This window comes from Theobroma cacao, chromosome 2 (genome assembly GCF_053813885.1).
Source record: "Theobroma cacao isolate CCN51 chromosome 2, ASM5381388v1, whole genome shotgun sequence".
In the NCBI taxonomy this organism is placed as follows: domain Eukaryota; kingdom Viridiplantae; phylum Streptophyta; class Magnoliopsida; order Malvales; family Malvaceae; genus Theobroma; species Theobroma cacao.
The window spans coordinates 12734660-12761313 of NC_142640.1; the positions used below are offsets into that span (position 1 = coordinate 12734660).

At 36.8% G+C, this 26654-nt stretch overlaps 4 protein-coding genes across 5 annotated transcripts; 3 read left to right on the forward strand and 1 right to left on the reverse strand.

Annotated features, from left to right (window-relative positions):
• Window positions 1-10965: 10965 nt before the first annotated feature.
• Window positions 10966-16666, forward strand: NEF1 (no exine formation 1). Its single transcript, XM_018115868.2, has 4 exons — window positions 10966-12443; window positions 13971-14542; window positions 14644-14863; window positions 15258-16666. The coding sequence occupies exons 1-4, from the start codon at window positions 11196-11198 to the stop codon at window positions 16605-16607; spliced, it is 3390 nt and encodes a 1129-aa protein (XP_017971357.1). The 5' UTR covers window positions 10966-11195; the 3' UTR covers window positions 16608-16666.
• Window positions 16667-16940: 274 nt separating this feature from the next.
• On the forward strand, window positions 16941-18101 carry LOC18608819 (uncharacterized protein At4g14100-like). Its single transcript, XM_007043696.3, has 2 exons — window positions 16941-17619; window positions 17759-18101. The coding sequence occupies exons 1-2, from the start codon at window positions 17142-17144 to the stop codon at window positions 17914-17916; spliced, it is 636 nt and encodes a 211-aa protein (XP_007043758.1). The 5' UTR covers window positions 16941-17141; the 3' UTR covers window positions 17917-18101.
• Window positions 18102-18780: 679 nt separating this feature from the next.
• On the forward strand, window positions 18781-22151 carry LOC18608820 (E3 ubiquitin-protein ligase At3g02290-like). 2 transcript variants are annotated; one of them, XM_018115980.2, is made up of 6 exons: window positions 18781-19144; window positions 19831-19902; window positions 20070-20248; window positions 20863-21301; window positions 21477-21586; window positions 21903-22151. In XM_018115980.2, exons 3-6 carry the CDS (start codon window positions 20129-20131, stop codon window positions 21927-21929), a joined length of 696 nt encoding a protein of 231 aa, XP_017971469.1. In that variant the 5' UTR covers window positions 18781-19144; window positions 19831-19902; window positions 20070-20128; the 3' UTR covers window positions 21930-22151. The 2 variants fall into 2 exon arrangements, with proteins under 2 accessions (XP_017971469.1, XP_017971470.1); XM_018115981.2 differs by having other exon boundaries at window positions 18851-19144; window positions 19816-19902.
• Window positions 22152-23644: 1493 nt separating this feature from the next.
• On the reverse strand, window positions 23645-26654 carry LOC18608821 (Major facilitator superfamily protein). The gene is made up of 5 exons (XM_007043700.3): window positions 26460-26654; window positions 25869-26119; window positions 25487-25704; window positions 24820-25400; window positions 23645-24668 (listed from the first exon to the last, which is right to left on the reverse strand). The coding sequence occupies exons 2-5, from the start codon at window positions 26104-26106 to the stop codon at window positions 23795-23797; spliced, it is 1911 nt and encodes a 636-aa protein (XP_007043762.2). The 5' UTR covers window positions 26107-26119; window positions 26460-26654; the 3' UTR covers window positions 23645-23794.

A 26654-nucleotide genomic window follows, 5' to 3' on the forward strand; every position in this document is an offset into this window, starting at 1 on the left:
ACAGTCCTTTACCCGTATCCAATGGCTCACCACTTAGCCATAATCCATGACACATATTCCAATTAAATTGTGCCGAACAGTCATAAGCTATTTCAGGCTCGATATATATATGATATGAAATGAAAAATGCACGAGTAGCCATCTAGACCCGGTATTGGCCTAAGTCGATTTTTCATCCGATAAATTGGCCAATGCGTCCAATTTCACTCCAAATTAATCCATTTCTCCTCTAAATACCTTAATTTATCATTTTCCAAGCCATTTTCCTTGAAATAAAAACAATCTCCCATTGATATTCAGCCTTCATGGTTCGACCAATAAGGAATCCTAGAGAAATTGAATATTTCTTTTGTGTTTTTGTTCATAACCATGCTTAACTATCCCTAAACACTAACATAGTCTAAAATAAAATTATTCCAACAACAATTCCTCTTCCATACCCATTTTTCAGAATTGAATTCATCATGATAACTCAATATTCAACCATGGAAATCAAAAACAAAAGCATGGGTAAGCTAGGTATCAAGGAGAATTAAAGAAATTTGAACTTACCTAACTTGTTTCCTTGAATTCCAACACTTTCTCTTTGATTTTTCCCACCTAGGGCTTGTTCTTCCTTGGTTTCTCTTCTCTTCTGGTTTGGCTGATCAATATGGGAGAAATGGGCTGATTTTTATGCCTTTTATAAAGAAAATAATGAATGGATGAGATTTTGACACATGTCACTATTCTATTGGTCCATGTGTCATACTTAGCCATTAAGCAATCTCTCTCCACCACACATTTCTCATGTTCATCCATTTACAGGATGAATAAAATTCATTGGCCTTGACAAGTGCTGGGGCGAAAAATTTACCGATTTGCCCTCAGGGCGAAAAAATTATGATTTTACCCCTATACTTCGAAATGTACCGGAATCAAATTATTTCTACTTTTCAACCTCAAATAACACTAACATTGATCAATATTAACCAAATGGGGCAAAAAACTCATTTTATAAAAATTTTCGTTTAGTTTTCTAGTGGCAAAATTACCATTTTGCCCTTGTGCTCCAAAAATACTAGAAATCATAATTTTTTCACTGCTAAACATCATTTTATACTCCAATAATCATAATTATATTTCATATAATTACTCTAGGTCAAATGTGATCAAATCTTGGCTAGAAATCTCCATTTAATCATCAAATGGTAAAATGACCGTTTTATCCCTAATGGGTCAATTTTCCTGATGGACTCTAAACTGGACATTGAACCTTGAATCACTATTCTAAGCCATTTTGTGGGTTTCAAAATTTTCAAATTCCTCTTAGAATTTCTATTTGAACTAGTTCAAGGCTCGATTTAACTTAGTTGTACCACTCGGTATAATACCGTCTTTTAATCGAGCTTGACAAGGTCTCACATTCTCCCCCATTAATAAAAATTCGGTCCCCGAATTTAAATTCAATGTAAAGTGGCTTACCTTTACATATCGAAGAGGTGTGGATGCTTTGTCCGCATCTCATCCTTAGCTTCTCACGTCACCTCCTTTAAATCTTGATACCAACATTGTCACTAGGGGTGGCTCCACCCTTCAGGGCAGCCCTTTCTCCCTTCCGCGACGATCAACAAAGGGTAACTATCAGAGCATTTGGCAAGCAGTATCACTCAGCCTCGTTGCCAAGCTCCTGAATGTACCACATAGGTTGCCATATGCGCCTCCTCCAATATCTCTCTCCTCAATTCATCATTATCCGACACATAAAGTCTATTTTCATACCTCAATATTTCATCTGTGCCTTTGGTAAACATCTTTTCTTTCTTTCCATAAGGATCCTCCAACTGATCCTTAAGCTCTTTAAGGTGTCTAACACCACTAAATTCACTAAGGTATTTTTATCCCTGATTCGAGCTACGCAGGATTTATTTTCTTATTCAGTCACAAACACCTCCTTTAAAAGAGTGGATACCACCAAGTATTCTTCTCTCCTATTCACAGGCGTACTCGCTCTCACCGGCCTAGCGACCCTGCCACGTCTACCTCGCCCCCTACGGGTGGGTGCCCGTGGCCTATTGGTCATCTCAGTAGGGGCATCTTACTCCCTCACTTGTCTTAAGGTGACCCGTGTCTTAGGTGGCATTCTTACCTAGACAAGAGCAAACACGTCATTAACCACAGTTAAAGAGATAAGGTAGTTTCTAAGATTGAAAATTTATGCGGTTCTTCGATTATGAAATGTGTCGTGGCTCACAGTTCATAATTAAAAACCACACATAAAAATCCAACTCTCCGCTGGACCTAACCATAACACCTTAGGACCTAAACAAACCTAGAGCTTTGATACTACTATTGTCATGACCCAATTTCTCGGGCTATGACCGGGGCATGAGCTCAATGAGCATAGCTCACTAAGCCCAAGCAAGCCTATCCATTTACCTTTACTTAACAAATTTATCATATCATGCATACACACACATACCTTTTTTCGGGTGTGAACATAGCCAAAACATAATGTCATTATCGATAACAATATACATGCACTATACCAGTCATGTATTTAGCAATTTACATTGCATACACATATTCACATTGTTAGATTGTGTTCACAATACAAAAGGACCCATGACTTCCAGCGAAGACATTTATAATAAAAAGGATTACTATCGAATGCCAGACACATACCCAGGAGATGCACTACGAGGACTCCTCGATCTAGGGTCCAACAATCACCTGATCTGAAAACATGAATTTTTATAAAACGTGAATTTTTATAAAACGTGAGTATAATACTCAGTGAGTGAACAAGAAGGGAACAAGCATACCATAAGGAATGTTTATCAAAATCATGATGCATTCGTTTTCTCAAAACCATGTAATTGTTTTAGCTCCTTTAAACCCCTCATGTAAACCCCACATGAGTAAATCACTTTACAAAAATCCATGCTCAACTATGGTACCAAAGAAATGAGAAATATGCCAAAAACCCACAAGTTAGCAAAATGGACAAAAAGTTTCTCGCTGTAGCGAACTTCATTCTCGCTGCAGCGAGAACTAGAACATCAAGGAAAAAGTCTCTTTTTTCCCTTAAAACAAGTCATCCTGCTAAAATAACAGTAGAAACATGTAACACATGTAAACTTCCAAATTTCAACAAAACAAATGCTTACATATTTGCATTTACAACCATATACCCATCATCAACATGCACACCATCCCATCATCATCATCATCTCATATGCAACGGCTTATGCGTACTCCCACTCGCACATAGTCGGGTCAGCAACGGCTTATGTGTACTCATACTCGTACATAGCCGGGTCCGCAACGGCTTATGTGCACTCCCACTCGCACATAGTCTGGTCAGCAACAGCTTATGTACACTCCTACTCGCACATAGCTGGGTCAGCAACGGCTTATGTGCACTCCTACTCGCACATAGTCGATTTAGCAACGGCTTATGTGCACTCCTACTCGCACATAGCCAGGTCAGCAACGGTCCATCCCCGAAGGGCACGGTGGCATAACATGGTACCCATCAAAGCACTCGGCAAGAGGTGCACTTCACTCCGGATCACGAAGCAACGGAGCAGTCCCTTCCTTCCTCTTCCAAGCTCTTGGGCGGAGAGTCATACTTAGCCACAGATCATATGCGACATCCTCAAAGGGCACGGTGGCATAACATGGTACCCATCAGAACACTCGGCAAGAGGTGCATTTCACTCCAGATCACGAAACAACGGAGCAGTCCCTTCCCTCCTCTTCCAAGCTCTTGGACGGAGAGTCATACTTCGCCACAGATCATATGCGACGGCTTATGCGTACTCCCACTCTCATATAGCCGGGTCAGCAACGGCTTATGTGCACTCCCACTCGCACATAGCCGGGTCAGCAACGACTTATGTGCACTCCTATTCGCACATAGCTGGGTCAGCAACGGCTTATGTGCACTCCTACTCGCACATAGTCGGGTCCAAATCAACATGCAAAGAAGCATCTAATGCATATCATGCATTTTATCTTATTGTGATAACACATAAACCATTGTATAGCACATTTTCACAATATAAAATCATTTTACTAAAAGCTTGTTCCCAAGGTATATTTTCTAAGACAAGTTGGATAGAATCTTTCATATTCCCCAAAACAAGTTTGAAATGCAAGTCCACTCACCGGTATTAGGAGTGGAAATACTCTTATTTTCAGTCCGCGGGTACAGTCCTTTACCCGGTATCCAATGGCTCACCACCTAGCCATAATCCATGACACATATTCCAATTAAATTGTGTCGAACAGTCATAAGCTATTTCAGGCTCTATATATATATGATATGAAATGAAAAATGCACGGGTAGCCATCTAGACCCGGTATTGGTCTAAGTCAATTTTTCATCCGATAAATTGGCTAATGCGTCCAATTTCACTCCAAATAAATCCATTTCTCCTCTAATACCTTAATTTATCATTTTTCAAGCCATTTTCCTTGAAATAAAAACAATCCCCCATTGATATTCAGCCCACATGGTTCGACCAACAAGGAACCCTAGAGAAATTGAATATTTCTTTTGTGTTTTTGTTCATAACCATGCTTAACTATCCCTAAACACTAACATAGTCTAAAATCAAATTATTTCAACAATAATTCCTCTTCCATACCCATTTTTCAGAATTGAATTCATCATGATAACTCAATATTCAACCATGGAAATCAAAAACAAAAGCATGGGTAAGCTAGGTATCAAGGAGAATTAAAGAAATTTGAACTTACCTAACTTGTTTCCTTGAATTCCAACACTTTCTCTTTGATTTTTCCCACCTAGGGCTTGTTCTTCCTTGGTTTCTCTTCTCTTCTGGTTTGGCTGATCAATATGGGAGAAATGGACTGATTTTTATGCCTTTTATAAAGAAAATAATGAATTGATGAGATTTTGACACATGTCACCATTCCATTGGTCCATGTGTCATACTTAGCCATTAAGCAATCTCTCTCCACCACACATTTCTCATGTTCATCCATTTATAGGATGAATAAAATCCCTTGGCCTTGACAAGTGCTGGGGCGAAAAATTTACCGATTTGCCATCGGGGCGAAAAAATTACGATTTTGCCCCTATACTCCGAAATGTATCGGAATCAAATTATTTCTACTTTTCAACCTCAAATAACACTAACATTGATCAATATTAACCAAATGGGACAAAAAACTCATTTTATAAAAATTTTCGTTTAGTCATCTAGTGGCAAAATTACCATTTTGCCCTTGTGCTCCAAAAATACCAGGAATCATAATTTTTTCACTGCTAAACATCATTTTATACTCCAATAATCATAATTATATTTCATATAATTACTCTGGGTCAAATGTGATCAAATCTTGGCTAGAAATCTCCATTTAATCATCAAATAGTAAAATGACCGTTTTATCCCTAATCGGTCAATTTTCCTGATGGACTCTAAACTGAACCTTGAACTCCGAATCACTATTCTAAGTCATTTTGTGGGTTTCAAAATTTTCAAATTCCTCTTAGAATTTCTATTTGAACTAGTTTAAGGCTCGATTTAACTTAGTTATACCACTTGGTACAATATCGTCTTTTAATCGAGCTTGACAGAGTCTCACACAAAACTAGGACGTTGGGTCATGAAAACATCCTCAAATAATGTCACATGCCAAAAAAGCGTTATTTACATCTATTTATCGAAGTTGCCATCCTTGAGATAAAGCAATAGTAAAGATGATTCGAATTGTTGCAAGCTTAACAAATAAAAATGAAAGTCTTAATGAAGGCCACACTAGATCCTTGGTAAAACCCTTGAGCAACTAAGCAAGCTTTATACCGTTCAATACTACCATCAGGGTGCTTTTTGGTGCAAAACACCCATTCGCAACCAATACTGTTTTGGTTGGAATGACAAGATACTAATTCCCAAGTGCCATTCCAAATGAGAGCATTAAACTTGTTAGACATTGCTTTGCACTAGTTAGGATCTTGCAGAGCCTGAGACATGGAAGATGGTTCAAGTAATAGTGAAATTGGATGCTTAGTGGTAAGGCTAGCATATTTTGGATTTGATTTAAAATTATTATTTTGGGATCTTGTTGTCATAGGATGACTTCGAGTAAGAGTGGCAGTGGAAGTAGGCTACAAAGGTGAAAAAGTAGACGCATGTGATATTTCAGGTGGAATAAAAGAGAAAAGATAAGATCTAATGAAGAAGTAGAGATCGCAAGAGGAGTTGCACCTATCAAGGCAGAAACATTTGAAATCAAAGCAAAAAAAAAAAATCAATGGATGGCATGCATACTTGGTCTTGTGCAAAACTTAAAGAAAGATTAGGGGCTTGAACTTGTAAATGGCATAGAAAATTTGGGAGGATACATGGTAATAGATACCTATGAACTAGTAATGGATGGCTAAAAACGTGAAAAAGTATTATTCAAGTGCTTGTAAGGAAACCTGTTTTCATAAAAAAAAAAAACAACATGTCGAGATACATAAGTCTTATAAAAAACATGATCATAACAAAGATAAGCACTTTGATGTAAGGAATACCCAACAAAGGCACTCTGTTGACTTTGATTGCATTTTGTTTGTATTATAAAGACATATCCGAGGATAACATGAGCAACCAAAGGTGTGAAGCTTATTGTCGTTAAGTGATTTACCAAATAAAGCTTGCAAAAGAGAAACTAAATTCAAAACTGGAGTAAGAATGCGATTAATTAAGTGCATGATAGTTTTAAAGGCAAATGTCCAAAATGATAAAGGCATTGAAGCATGGTGAAGAAGTGTAAGCCATGTTTCAACAATGTGATAATGTTTTCTCTCAACCATTCCATTATGTTGGGGGGTGTGAGAAAAAGTTTAAAGATGTGAGATACCAAAAGTGTGGAAAATCGGAAGTAATTTTGTATATTCACTTTCCTCATCTGTATAAATAGATACAATTGAAGTGTTACAAAACTTTTCAACAACACTTTTGAAATTTGGGAACACAGTAAATGGATGAGACTTGCATTGCATAGGAAATAATCATGTATAATAAGTGAAATGATTGGCAAAAATTAAAAAATATTAGAAACCATCGGATGAAAGCATTATAGTTGATCCTCAAACATCAGAATAAATTAATTCAAGAGGTCATTTACTAGTTAGAAACAAATCATTGAAAAGGAGCCTATGGCTTTTATTACAAGCACAAGAATGATAGATAAAGGATTTAGGTTAGTTGATGTCAAAAGGTGAAGAACATGATTTAAGTAAAGAATCAAAGATATGAGAAGATAGATGTTCTAAGTGATTGTGCTAATTTACTTGAGAAGTTTTAACACCAATCTGAACCATGGGTTGCAACATAAACGTAGAGATTACAGTTGATTGTGGCCATTCATACACCCTTTGCTTGTTGAAGCTTTTGACAAGTAATGCTCTTGTGCGTAAATCCTTTACAAGAAACAATGAGGAAAAAAAATTCAATAAAGGTGCTATTTGTTTTACAAAATTGACAATGTAGATTTTTATGAATTGAAGGAACACATAAAATATTAGAAAAAGAAAAATTTCTCAATGAAGTATGTAAAGTGGTGATTCCTATATAGGTAATTGCCAAACCTAAACCATCTCCAATAATAATTTCATTAGTACCATTATAGTCTGACTAAATTTAAAGATTATTCAAGTCACTCATAACATGATGGGATGCACTTGTGTCAACTAACCACTTAGATGACTGAGTTTGAAGAGCAGTAGTAAAATTTTACACTATAGGATCCTTTGAGTGCAAGGCTTAAAATCAAGAATACTTTTTAGCAACATGCCCAGATTGATTACATAATTATTGACCGAAGAACTTGAAGGGCTGTGATTGTTGCTGCAATGAGCAAAACAATTGTTGCTACTAAGAATTGTTATTGCTATTGCCCTTGTAATAGTTTGAATAGTTACCTATCTGATGATATTAAGGTTGAGTTTGAAATAGAGCTTTGATGTTACCTTTGTTGTAATTATTTTGCCCTTGTTGATAGCAATTTTTAAAGCTAGAACGTCCTCCTTGATTTGAATTATAAGAATAAGATCCAACATTTGCAGTAATGAATGCAAAACAATTTTCCTCTTGTTTAAGATAATCTTTATATTCTATAAGCTTATCAAAAAGCTCTTTAATGGAGATAATGGTTTCATGAGCCCCGAACAATAGTAAAGATTTCACAATGCTTTGAACCTACACCATTCAGCACATGAAGAACAGATCATCATTAGATATCAACAACCCAATTAACGCAAGTTCGTTTGTAATAGTTTCGAGATTTTGCATATATTCTGTAACAAATTTGTTGTCCTTTGGAGCATGAAGCTTATCCTTCAACGTCATTACTTTGGATTGAGAGCAATTAGAATAAAGTCGTCAAAGTTTTTGCCATGCCTCAAAAGAAGTTTTGGATGAGACGATAAAGGGATTAAGAGCTCTGAAACTGAAGTAACAATGGCATGAAGCAGTAATTGATCTTATCGTAACTAGTAAAGAAAGACAAAGTTTGACTCCTCCTTGTTACCTTTTGTGATTGTTGATGGCGGACTAGATTTGAGTCATTAAGAAACCCCATGAGATCTTAAATATTTTTTTTTGAGCCATCAACAAAAAAAATCTCACGCCTATCTCATGAGATAGGCCAAAATTTTCATTTTTAACTTGACAAAATAAAAATCTTAAAATAATTTCTTATAAAAAAATCTTTAAACCATTAAAATATTTTCCTAATTCCATACTTAAAATCTTAAAATTTTGTTCAGCTCATATATTTTTATTTAAATAATATATTTTTCATTACCAACAAAAGAATTATTGCCTCGTTATAACTCATTTTCAAGTTTAATAGTTATGATTACAAATGAATAAAACTTTGTAACATTAATTTCATGTAATAGAGGATGGAGTGTTGATTTTCATTTTGAGTGAAGTTCCAGAGTTTATTCGAATACTATGTCTTATCTAATAAAAATTCTTTTATTTTTTACAATTGGGAAGCATTCTTTTTTTTTTTTTGTATTTATTTGCACCCCATTACATAAAAAACATATTAAATGTTCACAATAGCTTAAAAATTTAAAGTTTGAATCTTTTTCCTCACCTAAAATTATAAAGAAAAGTAATTCTAGGTAAACAAAATTGTAACTAATATTTGAATTATTTTTTCTTTTCAATAAAAATACTACAATCTTTTTAAAAAATTTATAAACCAATGACAGCATGCTTGGTTCATTGAATGGAATAAAATGGGAATAGAATAGTCATTCTAAGAGAATAGAATACGAGAAAAATAACTATTATATAAATTAGTTCATGAGAATGGAATGAAATAGAAATTACTATTATTACTTATTCCATTGTTTGGTTGGTAGAAATAATTTTAAGAATAGTTAAAAAATAATAAAAAAAATGATAAAAATACATTTTATTAAAATTTAAAGATTTTTTAATTAAAAACAAAAATACTATGATGAGAAAAAAATACTCTTTATTAAAATTAAAGAATCTATTTTGTTAAAAGATAAAAACATTCTAAGTAATAAAATCAAAATAACTTTTACTATAATTAAATAATATTTTCATCAAAATACAAATATTTTTTTATTATAATTTAATAATATTTTGTATTAGAAGATAATTAAACTTTTTATTATAATTAAATAATATTTAATATTTAAAGACAAAATATTCTTCATTAAATTTAAATAATACTAAATAATATTCTTTATTACATTTATTATAGTCAACTAATAATATTAAATAATTTTCTTTAAAATATTTATTATAGTTAAATAATATTAATATATTAAATAATATTTAAATATTTTTATTTCTTTTTTTTAAAGATGAAGTAAAAATTTGTGTCTTTTGTGCTTTAGAGAGAGAAGGAGTGAGGAAGAGAGAGAAAAAATAAGTTTAGTATTTTTTATAAAATAATTTTTAAAATTATAAAAGAGTATATTTGTCTAATAATTTTTTTTTTAATTTTCAACAATTTGAAATAGCCATTACGAAGGAGGACTTTTCTTGAAATGGTTATTTCAAAAAATAGCTATTCTATTGAACCAATGTGACGTTTAGTACTTTACAATGTAATGTGATTACGGATAATGTGATTACAAGTAATGTGATTGCAAACAATGCGATTGTAGGGAAAATAACATTATAATGTTTGGTACACAAATAAAATAATGATTAAAATGCAGGAAAGATAATATTATAGCGTTTAGCTTACAAATATTTTGTTGAGAATATAATGTTAATTTTTAAAATTACTCCTATTTATTAAAATACAAGTTTAATATACTTGTATTTTTATTGTTAATTTTTATATAATATCATCTCTTAAATATATTTTTAATGTCATATATTTTATTTTTATTTTTTATTATAATATTATATATTTTATTTTCATTTCTTTAATATAATTTTTATATTATATATTTATTTTAATTTCTTTTACCTATATTATATAAATTTTAATTTTTTATATTTTGTTTTATTTTAATTTCTAATTCTTATATTTTATATTTTATTTTAATATTTTTTATTTAATTATAATATTACAAAATATTTTTAACAAAGTAATAAAGTTGAAAGGTAAAAATATTTTTAATAACATTGCATTGATTTTGGACTGCAATCACATTACATCCTTTGGCTGTAATGTGATTACATTGCAATCTTACATTGCAGTAATTTGTTATAAAATAAACACTATAATATAATTTAATTAGACACATTACAATAAATGTGCCCTCACTTATCTCATATCAAAACGTAAATATAACTTTATCTCAAAAATAAAAATAGAAGAGAAATTCTATTCTCCCAAACAAACATGCCCTTACTTTGAAATGCTTACTGAGTTTCTTATTTTGGTGTAGTACGCCTACCAGCAAGTAAAATGTTGTCCGGTTAGAATTCACAATTGCACGCCCGGGGTCGAGGGATGCTGCCTTAGTGCCAAGTGCTGAGCCTAAGCCTTGTACGAAACCAATTCATTATCCAACGGTACACATTCCTCCAAACACGTCATTTCGCCCATCAACTAAAAACAAAAAACCAGTGCGGAGCGTCAAGTGGTGTGATCTCTCTCTCTCCTTTCCGCTCCATTTTCTTCAGTCAGCCCGTAAGGCAGCCTACTCTCAGACCACACTCGATCTTCCCCCTCCAATTCCGGCGAAAATGATGCCGCCGGAGCTCCAACCCCGCTCCTTCCGACCCTACATCTCATCGTCGATAAGCGCCCCTTCTTTCTCTTCCTTCAACAATGCTTCTTCCCCTTCCTCCTCCTCACCCGACCCCAACCCTAACTCCAATTTCAGCTCCAACTTATCCTCTCCTTCTTCTTCCTCTCGATCTCTCAAGAACTCCCGATTCTCCCCTTCCTCTTTCGCCCACAACGCCCGTCTAGCCATTACTCTCGTCCCATGCGCCGCCTTCCTCCTCGACCTCGGCGGAACCCCCGTCGTAGCAACCCTAACCCTAGGACTCATGATCGCTTACATCATCGATTCGCTCAACTTCAAATCCGGCGCTTTCTTCGGTGTTTGGTTTTCTCTCCTCGCCGCTCAGATTGCTTTCTTCTTCAGCGCTTCTCTTTACTACTCTTTCAATTCCGCTCCTCTCTCTATTCTCGCCGCTTTTCTTTGCGCCCAAACCAACTTCCTCATTGGCATCTGGGCTTCGCTTCAGTTCAAGTGGATTCAAATCGAAAACCCTTCGATTGTTCTCGCTTTGGAGCGGCTCCTCTTTGCCTGCGTTCCTTTCGCCGCTTCCTCAATCTTCACTTGGGCTACAATCTCCGCCGTAGGTATGAACAATGCCTCTTACTATCTAATGGCTTTCAATTGCGTTTTCTATTGGGTTTTCACGATTCCTAGGGTGTCTTCTTTCAAAACGAAACAAGAAGTTAAGTACCACGGTGGAGAAGTTCCTGATGATAATTTGATTCTTGGTCCACTCGAGAGTTGTCTCCATACTTTGAATTTACTGTTTTTTCCTCTCATTTTTCATATCGCTTCCCATTACTCGGTGATGTTCTCCTCGGCTGCTTCTGTCAGTGATTTGTTTCTTCTTTTCTTTATTCCTTTCTTATTTCAATTATATGCTTCAACAAGAGGGGCATTGTGGTGGCTCACCAAAAATGCCCACCAGCTGCGTAGCATACAGTTGGTCAATGGTGCAATTGCATTGGTTGTTGTTGTGATTTGCCTTGAGATTAGAGTTGTGTTTCATTCGTTTGGGAGGTACATTCAGGTACCACCACCAATAAATTATCTTCTTGTGACCACTACCATGCTTGGAGGGGCTGCTGGAGCTGGTGCTTATGCGCTGGGAATGATTTCCGATGCATTTAGCTCTTTGGCCTTCACTTCTTTGGCTGTTGTTGTCAGTGCTGCAGGGGCGATTGTGGTTGGATTTCCAGTGCTGGTATGTTTGTTTCCTTCTTTACCTATTTGAAATGAATATACTTGATGACTGTTCTCTACCCAATCATGAGATATGGTAATTATTTTGTGTTTTTATTTCAGTGGCCACTTTGTCATTGCTAGGTTATCTTTCTTGCTTTGTTTTTCCCACTGGCCCATGTTTCCTTCTGTATGTCTCCTAAAATGTACTTAGACTAGCTAACGAAGCTGAAAAATTACATAGTTTTTGGAAATTTAAGCTAGTACACTGAGTTTACACTTGCTTGTAGAAGTTAAGGAACTGTGTTGTAGAACTTTATCTCTGCATGAGAAGATAATATAGTTAAAACTCAGTAAATTCATTCTACCGGAATTTGGCTAAATGCTTATATTAGGATTTAATGTTTGCCAAATTTTTTGTTTCAGGATTCAACCTATTATTTCGTTCAAGTTAGTGTTCAACCTTTTCAATTTTATCCATTAATGAAAATTGATGATAAGAGATACAATCAATAGAATTAAGGGATTCAAAGTTGCATTTGATAAAGATGACCCTCATCTAGTAACTGCTAGTTTTATTAATTGTATTTGCTAACTTTTGTCATCGATTTTCCTTAAATGGATAAAATTTAAAGGTTATATCTTAATCTGAACAAAATAATAGGTTGAATCTTAAAATGAAAAATTTGACAATGTTGGATCCCAAAATGAGCCATGTGGGCCTGGATTTTTTTAGGAATTTTGTATAGTGCATAATTACTTTTTAAAATATATATCCTGTGCATATACTTGTGTTTGTTTTTCCTGTGAAAGCACATGTAAATTAATACTATTGGTCAAATTTAGAAAGAACCTACTAAATTGGGACTAGCCATCAGTATCAACAGTGAATGTCAATCTATGGTAGTGATTTTACCCATTTGGTTAGCTACAGAGCAAAATTAGCTACTATCCTTGTTGCTAGCTGGTAAAAGGCAGGATTCCACAGACCTATGGTGCGAAGTTTGTGTAACATCGTTGCTAACTAAGCCATATAGAATGAAAAGGAGCTAATTACCACATTTGATTTCATATTGTATAATATCCACACCTAGAATTAGCAGTATAAGTGTTTTTCATGCCTAGGGCTGTCAGGTGGTTGAGTAAGCTATTCATTGTAGATCATGCCTATGCTTCTTTTGACAATGTTCTCAACTGGCTTGCCTGTTAAATTTCTGGGAGACACAGCAAATGTAGCTAAAGCCTAAAGAGGACTCTCAAGGGTTGTTGGCAACAGCATGTAATTGAGGGAAGAAGATTGTTGACTTCCTAGGACATCTTTGGTCTATGGAATGTACCTGGTATCATTCATCTAGTATCTGTGGGGCCTTTTTTTTGAACCATAGGTTCATCTAGCATGTTTAGTGATGTGAAACCAAGAGCAAGCAAATTTTTTATTGTTTTATTTGTGTTTTCTGGTAAATGAGGTTCAATGTGCCATATAATGTTGCATGTTTAGTTTTATTTAAATATTTGGAAGTTTTAGTGGTATTTGTACATTATTTTGCAGTTCATTCCATTCCCTTCAGTTGCTGGCTTTTATTTGGCTCGTTTCTTTACAAAGAAGAGCCTTCCATCATATTTTGCCTTTGTTGTGCTTGGGAGCTTGTTGGTCATGTGGTTTGTGCTGCATAATTTCTGGGATCTAAATATATGGTTGGCAGGCATGTCTCTGAAATCCTTTTGTAAACTTATTGTTGCGGATGTTGTCCTAGCCATGGCTGTTCCAGGTTTAGCCCTCCTTCCGTCAAAACTTCAATTTTTGACTGAAGTTGGTTTGATTGGCCATGCATTGCTGCTATGCTATATTGAGAATCGGTTTTTCAGTTACTCGAGCATATACTATTATGGATTGGATGATGATGTAATGTATCCAAGCTACATGGTCATCCTGACAACATTGGTTGGCTTTGCACTTGTGCGAAGACTATCCGTGGATAACCGAATTGGACCCAAGGCAGTTTGGATTTTGACTTGTCTGTATTCCTCAAAGCTGGCTATGTTGTTTATTACATCAAAGTCTGTTGTGTGGGTGTCAGCTGTCCTTTTATTGGCTATTTCACCTCCATTGCTTCTTTACAGGTAGACACTTAATCTCTCTCTCTCTCTCTCTCTCTCTCTCAGTGTGTGTAAAATTCAGATGACAGCAATGTTGTTTTTTGTTCATTTTTTAAACTTTGAAGGGATAAGTCACGAACTGCATCAAAGATGAAAGTCTGGCAAGGCTATGCACATGGTGCTGTGGTTGCGTTATCAGTTTGGTTTTGCCGTGAAACAATTTTTGAAGCATTACAATGGTGGAATGGTAGACCTCCATCCGATGGTTTACTTCTGGGCTTTTGCATTCTTTTGACAGGATTGGCTTGTTTACCTATAGTTGCTCTGCACTTCTCTCATGTCATGGTATGGATACTTTTTCTGTTTCTTTCCCATCTATTGTTTTAAGTTATTGTTTGTGATGAAATATCCTTTTAAGTAATTGTCCATCAAAACAATCATGTTTCATTTTAATCGGAAAAGGAGTTGTTTAACAACTCGGTAATGCTTCCAATACTTCTCCTCCTCAAGCTCTAAAAGAACAAGCTTCTAATTAATAACTGAGCAGGGAAATCAAGCTATTTGATGCATGCTTGTTGAGCTGGATAACATGGTTGCTGTTGAGCTTAGCGGATTCATGAAAATAAATTTGAAATGATGGTTGATTTGTGCTTCAAATGTATGGAAATAATGTTTCACCCTTTTTTCATGTAAAATGTTAGCTTATTGATTATACCCTTTCCTTCTCTTGCTTATGCAGTCTGCAAAGAGATGCCTTGTACTCATGGTGGCAACAGGTCTCCTGTTTATCCTAATGCAGCCACCAATTCCATTATCATGGACTTACCGATCTGACCTAATCAAAGCTGCACGCCAATCTGCTGATGATATTTCCATATATGGCTTCATGGCATCAAAACCTACTTGGCCCTCTTGGCTACTTATAGCAGCAATTCTTCTCACTTTAGCTGCTGTGACATCCATCATACCCATTAAGTACATTGTAGAGTTGAGAGCATTTTACTCTATTGCGATGGGTATAGCTCTTGGTGTTTACATATCTGCTGAATTTTTCCTTCAGGCTGCTGTCCTTCATGCCCTCATCATTGTAACAATGGTTTGTGCATCTGTTTTTGTGATATTCACCCATTTTCCATCTGCCTCCAGCACAAAGCTCCTACCATGGGTGTTTGCCCTTCTTGTGGCTCTATTTCCAGTGACTTACCTATTAGAAGGTCAAGTGAGAATTAAAAGCTTCCTTGGAGATAATGAATTTGGGGAAATAGGAGAGGAAGACAGAAAGCTTACAACTCTACTGGCTGTTGAGGGGGCAAGGACATCTCTTCTTGGTCTGTATGCTGCAATCTTTATGCTTATAGCTCTGGAAATAAAATACGAACTTGCTTCTCTTATACGGGAAAAGACTCTTGAGCGGGGTTCGGTTAGACATAATCAATCTGGTCAAAGCAATTCTGTGGGTTTCCCTCCACGAATGAGGTTCATGCAACAACGCCGTGCGACTGCTGTGCCAACCTTCACAATTAAAAAGATGGCTGCTGAAGGGGCATGGATGCCTGCAGTTGGTAATGTTGCTACAGTGATGTGCTTTGCTATATGCCTGATCCTAAATGTTAATCTCACCGGTGGATCAAATCAGGCAATATTCTTCTTGGCTCCTATTTTACTGCTTCTCAACCAGGACTCGGATTTTGTTGCTGGGTTTGGGGACAAGCAGAGGTATTTCCCTGTTACAGTAGCCATATCAGTCTATTTGGTCTTGACCACACTATATAGCATATGGGAAGATGTCTGGCATGGAAATGCAGGGTGGGGCATCGAAATTGGGGGTCCTGGTTGGTTCTTTGCAGTCAAGAATCTAGCCCTCCTGATCTTTACATTCCCCAGCCACATCCTGTTCAACCGGTTTGTGTGGAGTTACACAAAGCAGACAGACTCAGCACCGCTGCTAACATTGCCCCTCAATCTGCCTTCCATCATTATAACGGATTTGATTAAGATAAGGGTTTTGGGGTTGTTAGGAATTATTTATTCCCTGGCCCAGTATATAATATCTAGACAGCAATATATCTCTGGATTGAAATATATTTAGACAAATAGATGTTGTGTACAATATGTTTTGGCAATTTTCAAGTGAGATGTTAAAGTTCAGGTTGGCTTTCACTCAGGTGGTCTTTGCTTTTTCTATGCTCCTGAATTCCAGAATTATTCGGGTGACATTTAAGTTTTTGCGGAAAATAATCGACTCATTAAAGTAACTTGATTTAACCTTGTAACAAAAATATTATATTACTGCCTCCTTTCTTTCTTTGTGTGAAGCAGAGTTGAAGACTTGAAGATGGTCTCTTTTATTTTCCTGCATAGGCTTTCAGCATCCCAACTACTAATGAGTTCTTGTGACCTCTGTTTGGTTGCCATAAGCATGATTAGCTAATCAGCTGTAATTCACAGAATTTTTGTGCAATCAAAGGACAAGGGCTACAGAAAATAGAACGTGTACAACACCTCAGTGGTCCGTCACGCCTCAAAAGAACCGTCACTTGCCTTTGCGCCGAAGACTGATGATTTTAGTATTACCAATCGCCACGCATACCACGCGTCCTTCTGAGAAGCAAAAGCAACAAAGATGGCCTCTCTAGCCAAACCCACACCCAGGATTACCCTCTTCCTCTTCCTCATCTTCACTTGTTCACGATTCTGCAAATCCACACCGGACCAAGACCCAACCCCAACCCCATGGCCCCACCAATTCCACTCCATCCTGGTCATGAACTACAGCGGCATTCTACAGGTGATCGACCTCTGGTACGACTGGCCCAACGGAAGAAACTTCAATATCATTCAGCACCAGCTTGGTAATGTCCTCTATGACCTTGAATGGAACAACGGCACTTCTTTTTTTTACACCCTTGATTCCTCCAAAAAGTGCAGCAGTGCCCAGCTTGAGGTTGGGATCCTACGGCCCAACTGGCTAGATGGAGCTAAGTATCTGGGTCAGCAGCACGTGGATGGATTCCTGTGCAATGTGTGGGAGAAGGTGGACTTTATCTGGTACTATGAGGATGTTGTCACCAAGAGGCCTGTTCACTGGGTCTTCTACACCGGTAACTACTACCGACTAGTTTTATGATCGATTTCATTCTGCAATTAAATTAACTGTTTCACCTGTTGTTAATAATTTGTTCCTCATAATCTATCCATCAAATTGGGTTGATAAATGTAACAAAATTACTCATACCGTAGGGAGGGAGGCGCATGTGATGACATTTGAAGTAGGAGCAGCTCTTGAGGACGCTAAGTGGCAAGCCCCCGTTTACTGCTTTGACAAGAACGATTCTCTCACCAGTATTCCCGTGGAAACAATGGTGGATGGAGTTCTCAAAGGTTCTGCTGTGCTCTGAATTTTCATGAAGATTTTTGTGATAATAAAGTTCGGAACTCCTATTATGTTTTTATTGCTGCCTAATGGTCTGAAAGTATCATTCCACGCTTCTCTCTAATTGTTTCCTGTAAATGCATCTTAACATCCGGTTTGAGTCAGACTCTTGAGTGATGAGCAATCCCTCTTCCTTCTATTGGCATGTCATCACTGAATACTGTTACTGTCTTGACGTTTTTCTTTCTGATTTTCCTTTTACCAAGTCTTTTGGTTTTTTCCCTATGGCAAGACCGTGAGAGGCAAATTAAGACTCAGTGCAAGCGAGTCACCTTAACAAATAGAAATGGCGAAAGGAATCCATCCGTTGAAAGTTGAACAATATCCGTTTAGGCCCACACGGAATGAATTGAGATTGTCCACGTAACACAAAAGAGGGATGACACACAAGTCACCTATATAGCTAGCTCACCCGAAATAATGTACAAAGAGTTTAATGTATCACTTGTGTCAATATGAAAAAGGAAAAAGATTTACGAGTTTCTGACGACCAAATGGGCAAGTTATTGATAGCACAAGTGGGCAAAGAGAGTGTGTGACATTAATTTGTAAAATTAGCCAGCAGAAGTTAGGATATTCAAAAACAAAACCCCAACAGCCCAAATAATTTAACGTCCTCTTGTTTATGAACCCCGTTTTATACCTTTTTTTTTAAAATAAAAAATTATTTAAGCTTTTGTACCTACAGCATGACCCACTCCACTGAAGCATAAAATTCAAGGGGTCTTTGGCCCCCCCTCCTAATTTTATTAATTTTGGGGGCTATTTTACTCAAGATTAATTTAATTCATTTAAAAACAACAAGGCACTTGCTGTCGGCAATTAACCCAAATCCAAGAATTAATCATGATTCACAGGAAAAAAAACTCACTAATAATAGACTTACTAGACAGGTTTAACATTATTATCCCATCCCAACAATGATGAGCCTTCACTCACCAAATCCGTTTCATTGCATTTGCCCCATCCGTCAACTCTGCAATTAAAAGCTCCGCTTTCCTTCTCCGCGGTTTTCGCCCAACAAAGGAAAATCCTTTTTATCTTCGTCTTCCGCCCGAGGCGCACGTAGCTTCTCCAAGGATCTATTAAAAACACAAACTTCCCCTATTCTCTCTCTCTCTTTGTTTCGTCTTACAGGAACCCTAGATTTCCGGCTGCGATCGTGAAAATGTTGGTCTTATAGTGGATGATGAGTAAGTTCTATTTTGTTACATTCTGTATTTCCTTTTTTTTTTTTAAATGTTTCTGTTGAAAATGGTCACTGAATTAGCTTTACTTTGCTGCTTATTAGTTTAGAAAATAAGCTTGTGAATTGCCTCTGTTTTTGGCTTGCTGTTTAGTTTAGTTGTTGACTCTGAACTTGCAAATTTCTTGAAAGGTTCAAGGAATGAGTAAATTTTATCGCAGGAGATTGTAATTACTTTGTGGCATTTTATTTCTATAATAAAAAAGGATCAATGCTGATTATTTGAGCTGTTTTATCAGCATTTTTATGCAAAAATTTTCCACTGTCCGTACTGTTGGTCATTTCAAGAAAAAAAAGGAAATCTTTGCTGTGAACTTTTGCTTCTTTCTTTTGTTTTTTATTTTTAATTTTTTTAATTTGCATTTGAAGGAAAAGCAATGTCCAATGTGTCTGCTTTAACTTGTAAAATTATATATTGTGAGGCAACTCATTGTTGAAGAGAAACTTCTACAGTTATGGCAAAAGAAATTGGAGCATTTTTAGGATTCCTTTATTATGAATAAACCCATTTGCAGTGCATCCATCGAGCTCCTAGTGAAGGAGGGATCTTCTCTTTTTCCTGCTGCCTAACGTTAGCCTCCTTTTTATTTTTATTTTTTTGTCATTATCATGAATCAGGTTTCTTTTTCTCAGAAAATTTGAACTTCGGGATTCAGTCAAAACACCAAAGAACTGAGCGGCCTTGGTGACAAAAGAATTAACCAGGTCCTTATTTCTTCCATTTATGTGGTCAAATTTGCTCTGCTATCTCTACATTGCTGTAAAAAAATTTTCTGACTCATGTTCATGATTGTCTTTGTTCTCAATTCCATTGGTTTTGTCTTGCATTTGGAAGCTTAACATTGTATATATATGTATAAAAATTTTCCCAGCAAGCTTTAAGAGCTCTTCCAGATTTGAGTACTGAGAAATACATACATTGCAAGCATAAATGGGTGCTTTTTGCTGCTGTCCATGTGGTGATGAGCATGAAGAATATGCTTATCCTAGCAATTCAATATATAGGCACTGCATCTGCCTAAGATTCTTCTTCTACCAGCTATTCACTGGGGTATGTCTCTCTTATCTTGTGGTTATCTGCAGAAACGGAATTATTCTTATCAGTTTACTTTCATTTTTATGCTGCCGATTTATTCTGTAATTTTGTAAACTCTGAAGGCAAGGCATGGAACATATATCTGTGCTTCTTTTGCCAGTTGCTCTGAGCCTCAATTTGCACAAAATTAAAGTCGTTAAGAAAGAAAAAATTATTATGCTATATACCGCCGGTGAAGTTTTAAACTCCACAAGCAGGGTTAGAGGGTTGCTACATACCCCATTAAGGTATATTTAAAAAATAATAATTTTATATGATAAATGAAAAGACATGTCATAATATTCTAAACCCCCTTGTAGAGTTTTAAAACTCCACTGGCGGTGTGTAGAATAATAGTCCAAGAAAGAAATTTATAAATTTTATGCATACTCTAGTCAGAATTTCTCTGAAAGTCAGAACTTCTTTAGATGCCAAATTAGTGATAGAAAGATTGCATATGTACTTTGTTTTTCTTTAAAGGCAAATGCATTCATTATGTTGCTTTCACAATGTCATATAACCGAAGGTCTACATGAGTTTTGGTTTGACAAAATAACTTCTTAACTTGCCGTTTCTTCTTGCATTTGCAGTATGGTGCAATGTTTCATAGATTGGAAGGGCGGCCTGTATCATCCCAGATCCAAGGAGCTTCTTTGTCATCAACAGCAATTGCTACTGCAGTGCCAGATAATTCAATCAATGAAACTCATGTTACAATGTCTAGACCAGTCCCTTATGATTCTGAGCAGAGGTACTCTCGTTTACAGCGTGATGGCTTGGTCTCTAGGCGTGATAAGTCTGTGACTCATTTTCAAGAAGAAACACAACCACTGAGAAGAAATATGAGCAGTTCTGGTGTAGAATCATTGGGTATTGGGAAGAAGCGAAATGGAGTTGATTCAGAAGAAGACTCTAAGATTGGCCATCCTGAGTCATCAGAGAGGACTTTGGCTACAAAAGTTGCATATGGACCTACTTACATGCAGTCTTCATCTGAAGATGAAGATGTCTGCCCCACTTGTCTTGATGGTAAGCATATTCATCCTTATAAAGAAGAAAGAACTGTGTTTTGTAGTTGTAGTGGTATGCTTGTTTTTTATCAGTGTATGGTAAGAATTTACTAAGCAGCAGTGGTATTGAAAAATGAAATTTTTTAGTAATTTTAAGTTATACTTACATTCACATGAGTATTAATATCTTGCAGAATATACCCCTGAAAATCCTAAAATCACTACGCGGTGCTCACACCATTTTCATCTTGGTTGTATTTATGAATGGTTGGAAAGGAGTGAAAGTTGTCCGATATGTGGCAAGGTATGTTCCAAATGACTCAATCTAAAATGCAGATATTCTGCAGTCTCTGTAGTTCAGCCCATTGGGTGTTAAGGGTAAATTTTGTAATCTTGTGATCCAGAATAACTACTAAGATTTTTGATTGGTTTTGCCTATTGACATGAGAAATAGGAAACATAAGTTATTTAAACATACCAGTGTTATGTTGACTACCTACTTTCCAAGCACTTTGTTTAGCCACTTCCTCTCCTTGGATCGATAATTTATGACCAGATATTATTTTTCCAGATTTTTTTGGGTGCATGTGATCTTAAGTTTCATTTCTTTTGTGGTTCAGGAGATGGAGTTCTGTGAAAGTCCTTAAGTCTATTACATCTGATTTCAATGCAATGGAGCAAATACATATAGAGCTGCTGGTAATATCAGTATATATAAAGCTTTCTGATATTTTATTAAAGAGGCATGACATGTATAGAAGCTGTTGTTCTTTATGTCACTAGTTGTACTACTTGGTTATTTCTTCGTACTCATACTTAAATGTTCATGATGTTACTTTTTATGTAAAAAAACTAATAATTTGTGTGAAGTTATGTTAACTGCTTGTAAACATAATTGTCATGGAATCAACTCAATGACATGTAACAATCAATACCAGCTGCAATTTGTTCCTCAGTTGATGAAATTACCTAAGCTAAATATGCTGATGGTACAAGAAGGATGAGGATTAGTTATGGAATAAAATAAAGAAATTAAACCTGCGCATGTTCTTCCCATGGCAATCATTTATGTTCACTTTCACATGAAGAGTATGGATGATTTTTGCAAGTCCAGGCCATGTCAAAATATAGTTCATAAGCACTATATATTTTTTGGTCACAGGATAGGATGTAAGACGTAACTATTTCTTCTATGTCTAAGCACTATGCTACAAGATTACTAATTCCGTGGTTGTAAATCATTATTGTTGCAAGTTTTAAATTTGAATACCTGTCTCAGATAGGATTATGTTCATACAACTTCATTGTTCCAAGAATTTCCCTTCCCTTCCCTTCCATGCCAGAATATCCAGTTGCTAAGTGGATGTTTACAGACCAGATCAATGGTATGGGCTCCGTGTTTTCTTTACTGTTAAACCGATTGAATTACAAGGATAGTTTGAAGACTTTGTAGCATTCTACATGTGTTCTTTCCAGAGGTTTGGTGCATATAAATCAATGTGTTAAATTAGATATGTGCTGGTTGAGTTGTTATCTATCAGGTCGGGTGGTTCGTTTAACATAATATCAGATTAGGAGATCCAAAATTCATATTTTCAGTGGTCTTTTCGAATTACCTCCTATACTTGTGCAGCCCATTTCATCTGGAATCTGAGGGAGCTGTTATTTCCATGATGAGTATCTCAGTGGTCTACCCATTAAATATATGCATAATACGACCTACTATAGCGGTCGCTTTTTCACCCACTTGTGCCCAAGTTTGGATTACTCAATCCAAGGCATTTGTGAGAGTATAGGACTTCAATTTAGCATATTTAGTAGCAACTTGGAAGGCAAATATGACCTCCAACCACCTTGATAATAATCCAAGGCATTTGTGATAGTATAGGACTTCAATTTAGCGTATTTAGTAGCAACTTGGAAGGAAAATATGACCTCCAACCACCTCGATAACATCTTTCAATGCTGTGTCTTTATAACATAGGACTGAGATATTGGACAAGACTTTTGACTTTGTCCAACTGCCGTGGCGGGGTGGGTCGTAAGGCACCATCATTTAAGAGTTGGAGAAGCTGGGTACGGTACAGCGGGGAGCATGAGCCATCAGCCAGCAGCCTGCACAGCTGGCGCCGGGCTGACACCCCGGAAAGGCCCATGCATCCAACCAACCTTGGTTACAGATAAGCAAATGGTGCCATCAGTTCCGACGTGGTATTTAATTCTGAGACTTTTCATTGCGTATCAGATCAGGAATTCGAGTATATATTTTCCTTTATCATTAAGACATTATAATTTTTGAAGAAATAGCTTAAGTACCAGATCATTCATGCTGTATCATATATAATTGATAAGGATCAGAAACTTGAAGCAGAATAGAACTGTGGAACTTGTGTTTTTAGAGCATTTGCTCCATTGCAAAAACGACCCCGTCATCGAACTAGAAAACATTACAGAGGAGGATTATCAAATAAAGGGAAATTATCATGTGTGCAGCCAATGACTTGACCTCTGTTTAGCTATCCTCAGCTGGGATGTTCTGTTTGGTTTCCCTGACCTCCAAAGCCTGCTCTGTCCTGTACTTGTACCTATTCGCTGAGTACAGGAATATGCAGAAATTAATTACACAAAGAACTGTAAGCAGCCAGTAAAAGTAATCGAATTTTCCGGTGTTTATATTCTGAGATAGCCACGACTGCTGCCTATTCTCTGGGTTCCTTGTTACAGATTTGATGATACTGTTTATTATACTGGCAACGAAACAACCCAAGCCACCTGCTAGAGCAGCATATGCAGAGCCTATACTCTTCATTGCATCTGGAGCTTCCTCATAAAGGAATTCCAGTAGGCCTACTATGGAAAATACTTCAGCTATACCAATCAGGCAGTATTGGATCAGCAACCAGTACGCACTTAGATCCGGCATAGGAGTTAGGAAACTAACTTCGTACCCATGACTTATGGCGTAGGCTCTTCGAAACCTCTCAAAACCCCCAGCCCACGCCACAGATAAGATCGAAATGAACAGGCCTATGCCTACTCTCTGAAGCTGAGAGGCACCATGAGGATGACCAGTGATACGTCGGGATATAGGAACAAATACAGAATAATAGAGACACAGTATAAGAAATATGCTGAGGCCAGGGAATACAGGCATGCATGTTACTGGGAGTTTCAGTTTACCGATGTGGGTATTCAAAGTATAAGCCTGCTGTATCGAGAGAGTTAAAAATTCTGTCAATACAGCACTGAGCATTATCGTGCAAGCTGGTACAGGTATTAGTTTTATCAGTATCTTCACTTCCTCTACTTGAGTCACTGTGCAAAGCCTCCAGGGACTTGGATTGCTTCCATCTTCCTTCAGTTGGAGAGCTGCCTTGTCCAAGCCCCTGCAACACCACAAAACTTGGTAATCAGAGTCACGAATCAAGCTGCTTACTGAGTAGTAGTGATTGATTGTGAGGAACATAAATCAATTTGATCTGAAATTTATCTACCTAACTGAGAAATGGCAATAGAATGAATAAGAGCCCCCTATACCTGAAATCATCAGTGTGAGGTATCTTTCCACTACCCTTTATAGCAGAGTGTCTGCCAGGGAGCTCATAAAGGCCTACGAACTCGCTTCTAGTAAAAGGAACATTTCGCTTCTTGAATGCAGCAACCAGGACCTGAGCAACTCGCGTCAGGGGGCTGCCTCCCGGCAACCTATGCCTGTATAAAGGAGTACCAGCAAAGAATAACATGTTGGATATGCCCATAGCTATGGCTAATGAACCAAAGGCAGCTCCCCATCCACGCTCTATCTGAATGTAGACTACCAAAGTGAATGCCACAATTGCCCCAGTAGTAACAGAGAGGTAAAAGAAGTTGAAAAATCTATCCAGGAGGGTCTTGTAATCTTTACTTCTTTCATCAAACTGATCAGCCCCAAAAGAAGAGACGCAGGGCCTTATACCTGCGGCTCCAAAAGCAGTTATATAAAGGACGGTATAGAGATAAAGCATCTGCCATGGTTTTGCAGGCTCACAGCTACCTAAAACCAGGGACAGCTGATCGCACTGATCTTGATTTGGCACAAACATTTTCATAGTTGCACATAAAGTTATCCCTGTCAAACCCTGTAGGAAACAAGATTCCAAAGAGTGATGAAAAGAAGAAGGAATTTGTTAATTAATTAACAATGGGTTGCATAACAATATCTCACCGCAAGGTAGATTGTGGTGAAAATCGCTATTGTCCAATATCGACCAAGATAAGCGTCGGCTAGAAAACCACCAAGGACAGAGGACGCTTGAGATATTCCAAGGAAATTGTTAACTGCATTTGAAGAACTTGAAAAGGGTCTATGCATAACATAGAACATAAAGGCCACCATGTTAACTGAGAGGCCAAAATAAGCCATTCGTTCTGCCATCTCATTTCCTGGATGGATAAAGAGTCAGGTTCACCATGAGATTCTCATGTCCAAAAAGCTTTAATTTTGCCAAAACCCGTGCAACACTTCACGGATACAACAGTATAACACTCAACTCTACAACTTAGCAAACCATAACACTATATGCCATATGAAGAGAAACTTCAATTACCAAAAATAAAGAAGGCGGCAATCCATCCACCCGTCTTTGAGAGATCAGCAATAGGCTTCCAATGGATGTTAACAGGCGTTGTTCCCCCAGTATAACCACGCCCAAAAGCCGTCCGCCTATTGTCAGACTCAATAAAAAACACTCCCAGTTTCTTTCTGTGAACAGACTCTGAAATTCCATCCAAAATAGCTGGTGTCTCACGCAGATCTTCAGGCGACTTGATTTCTGCGGTACCCATATATCTTAACGCCCTGAAAAAATTGAACTGTCATGGCCTATGCATCCCTCAAAGAAGAAAATTTAATTTGCTTGGAAACCATTTCCATCTAAATTCGTGTGCTTCAAACTTTCTACTTCCATACAATTTCTGATTAAAAACAAAAAAGCTAGGGAAGAAGCTGAGCTTCTATTGGTTTAGGAAATTCGTAACATTTTGTTAAACCATTTGAGTTAGAAAAATCTGACGGTTACCGTCTACCAAGCATCCCATGTTCAAAATATAAACGAATGTGAAACGCATGATCTCAAAATTCTAGCGATCAGTTCAATAAATGACCGAAAAGGGAAACAAGAACAGGTTGCAATACATACCTCTACTTCCAATTCAGTGTTTCAAGACCAACTTTTTCACCTACTTCACTCTCACATCACCCAAGAGCAAGTAGTAGTATGAGCTAAGGGAGCTTAAAAGCGAGAGAGAAGAGAATTCATGTTCTCGGGACAGTTAGTGAGTGCAATCAACTCAAATACTCATTAAATGAAAGGAAAAATATAAAACACAATAAT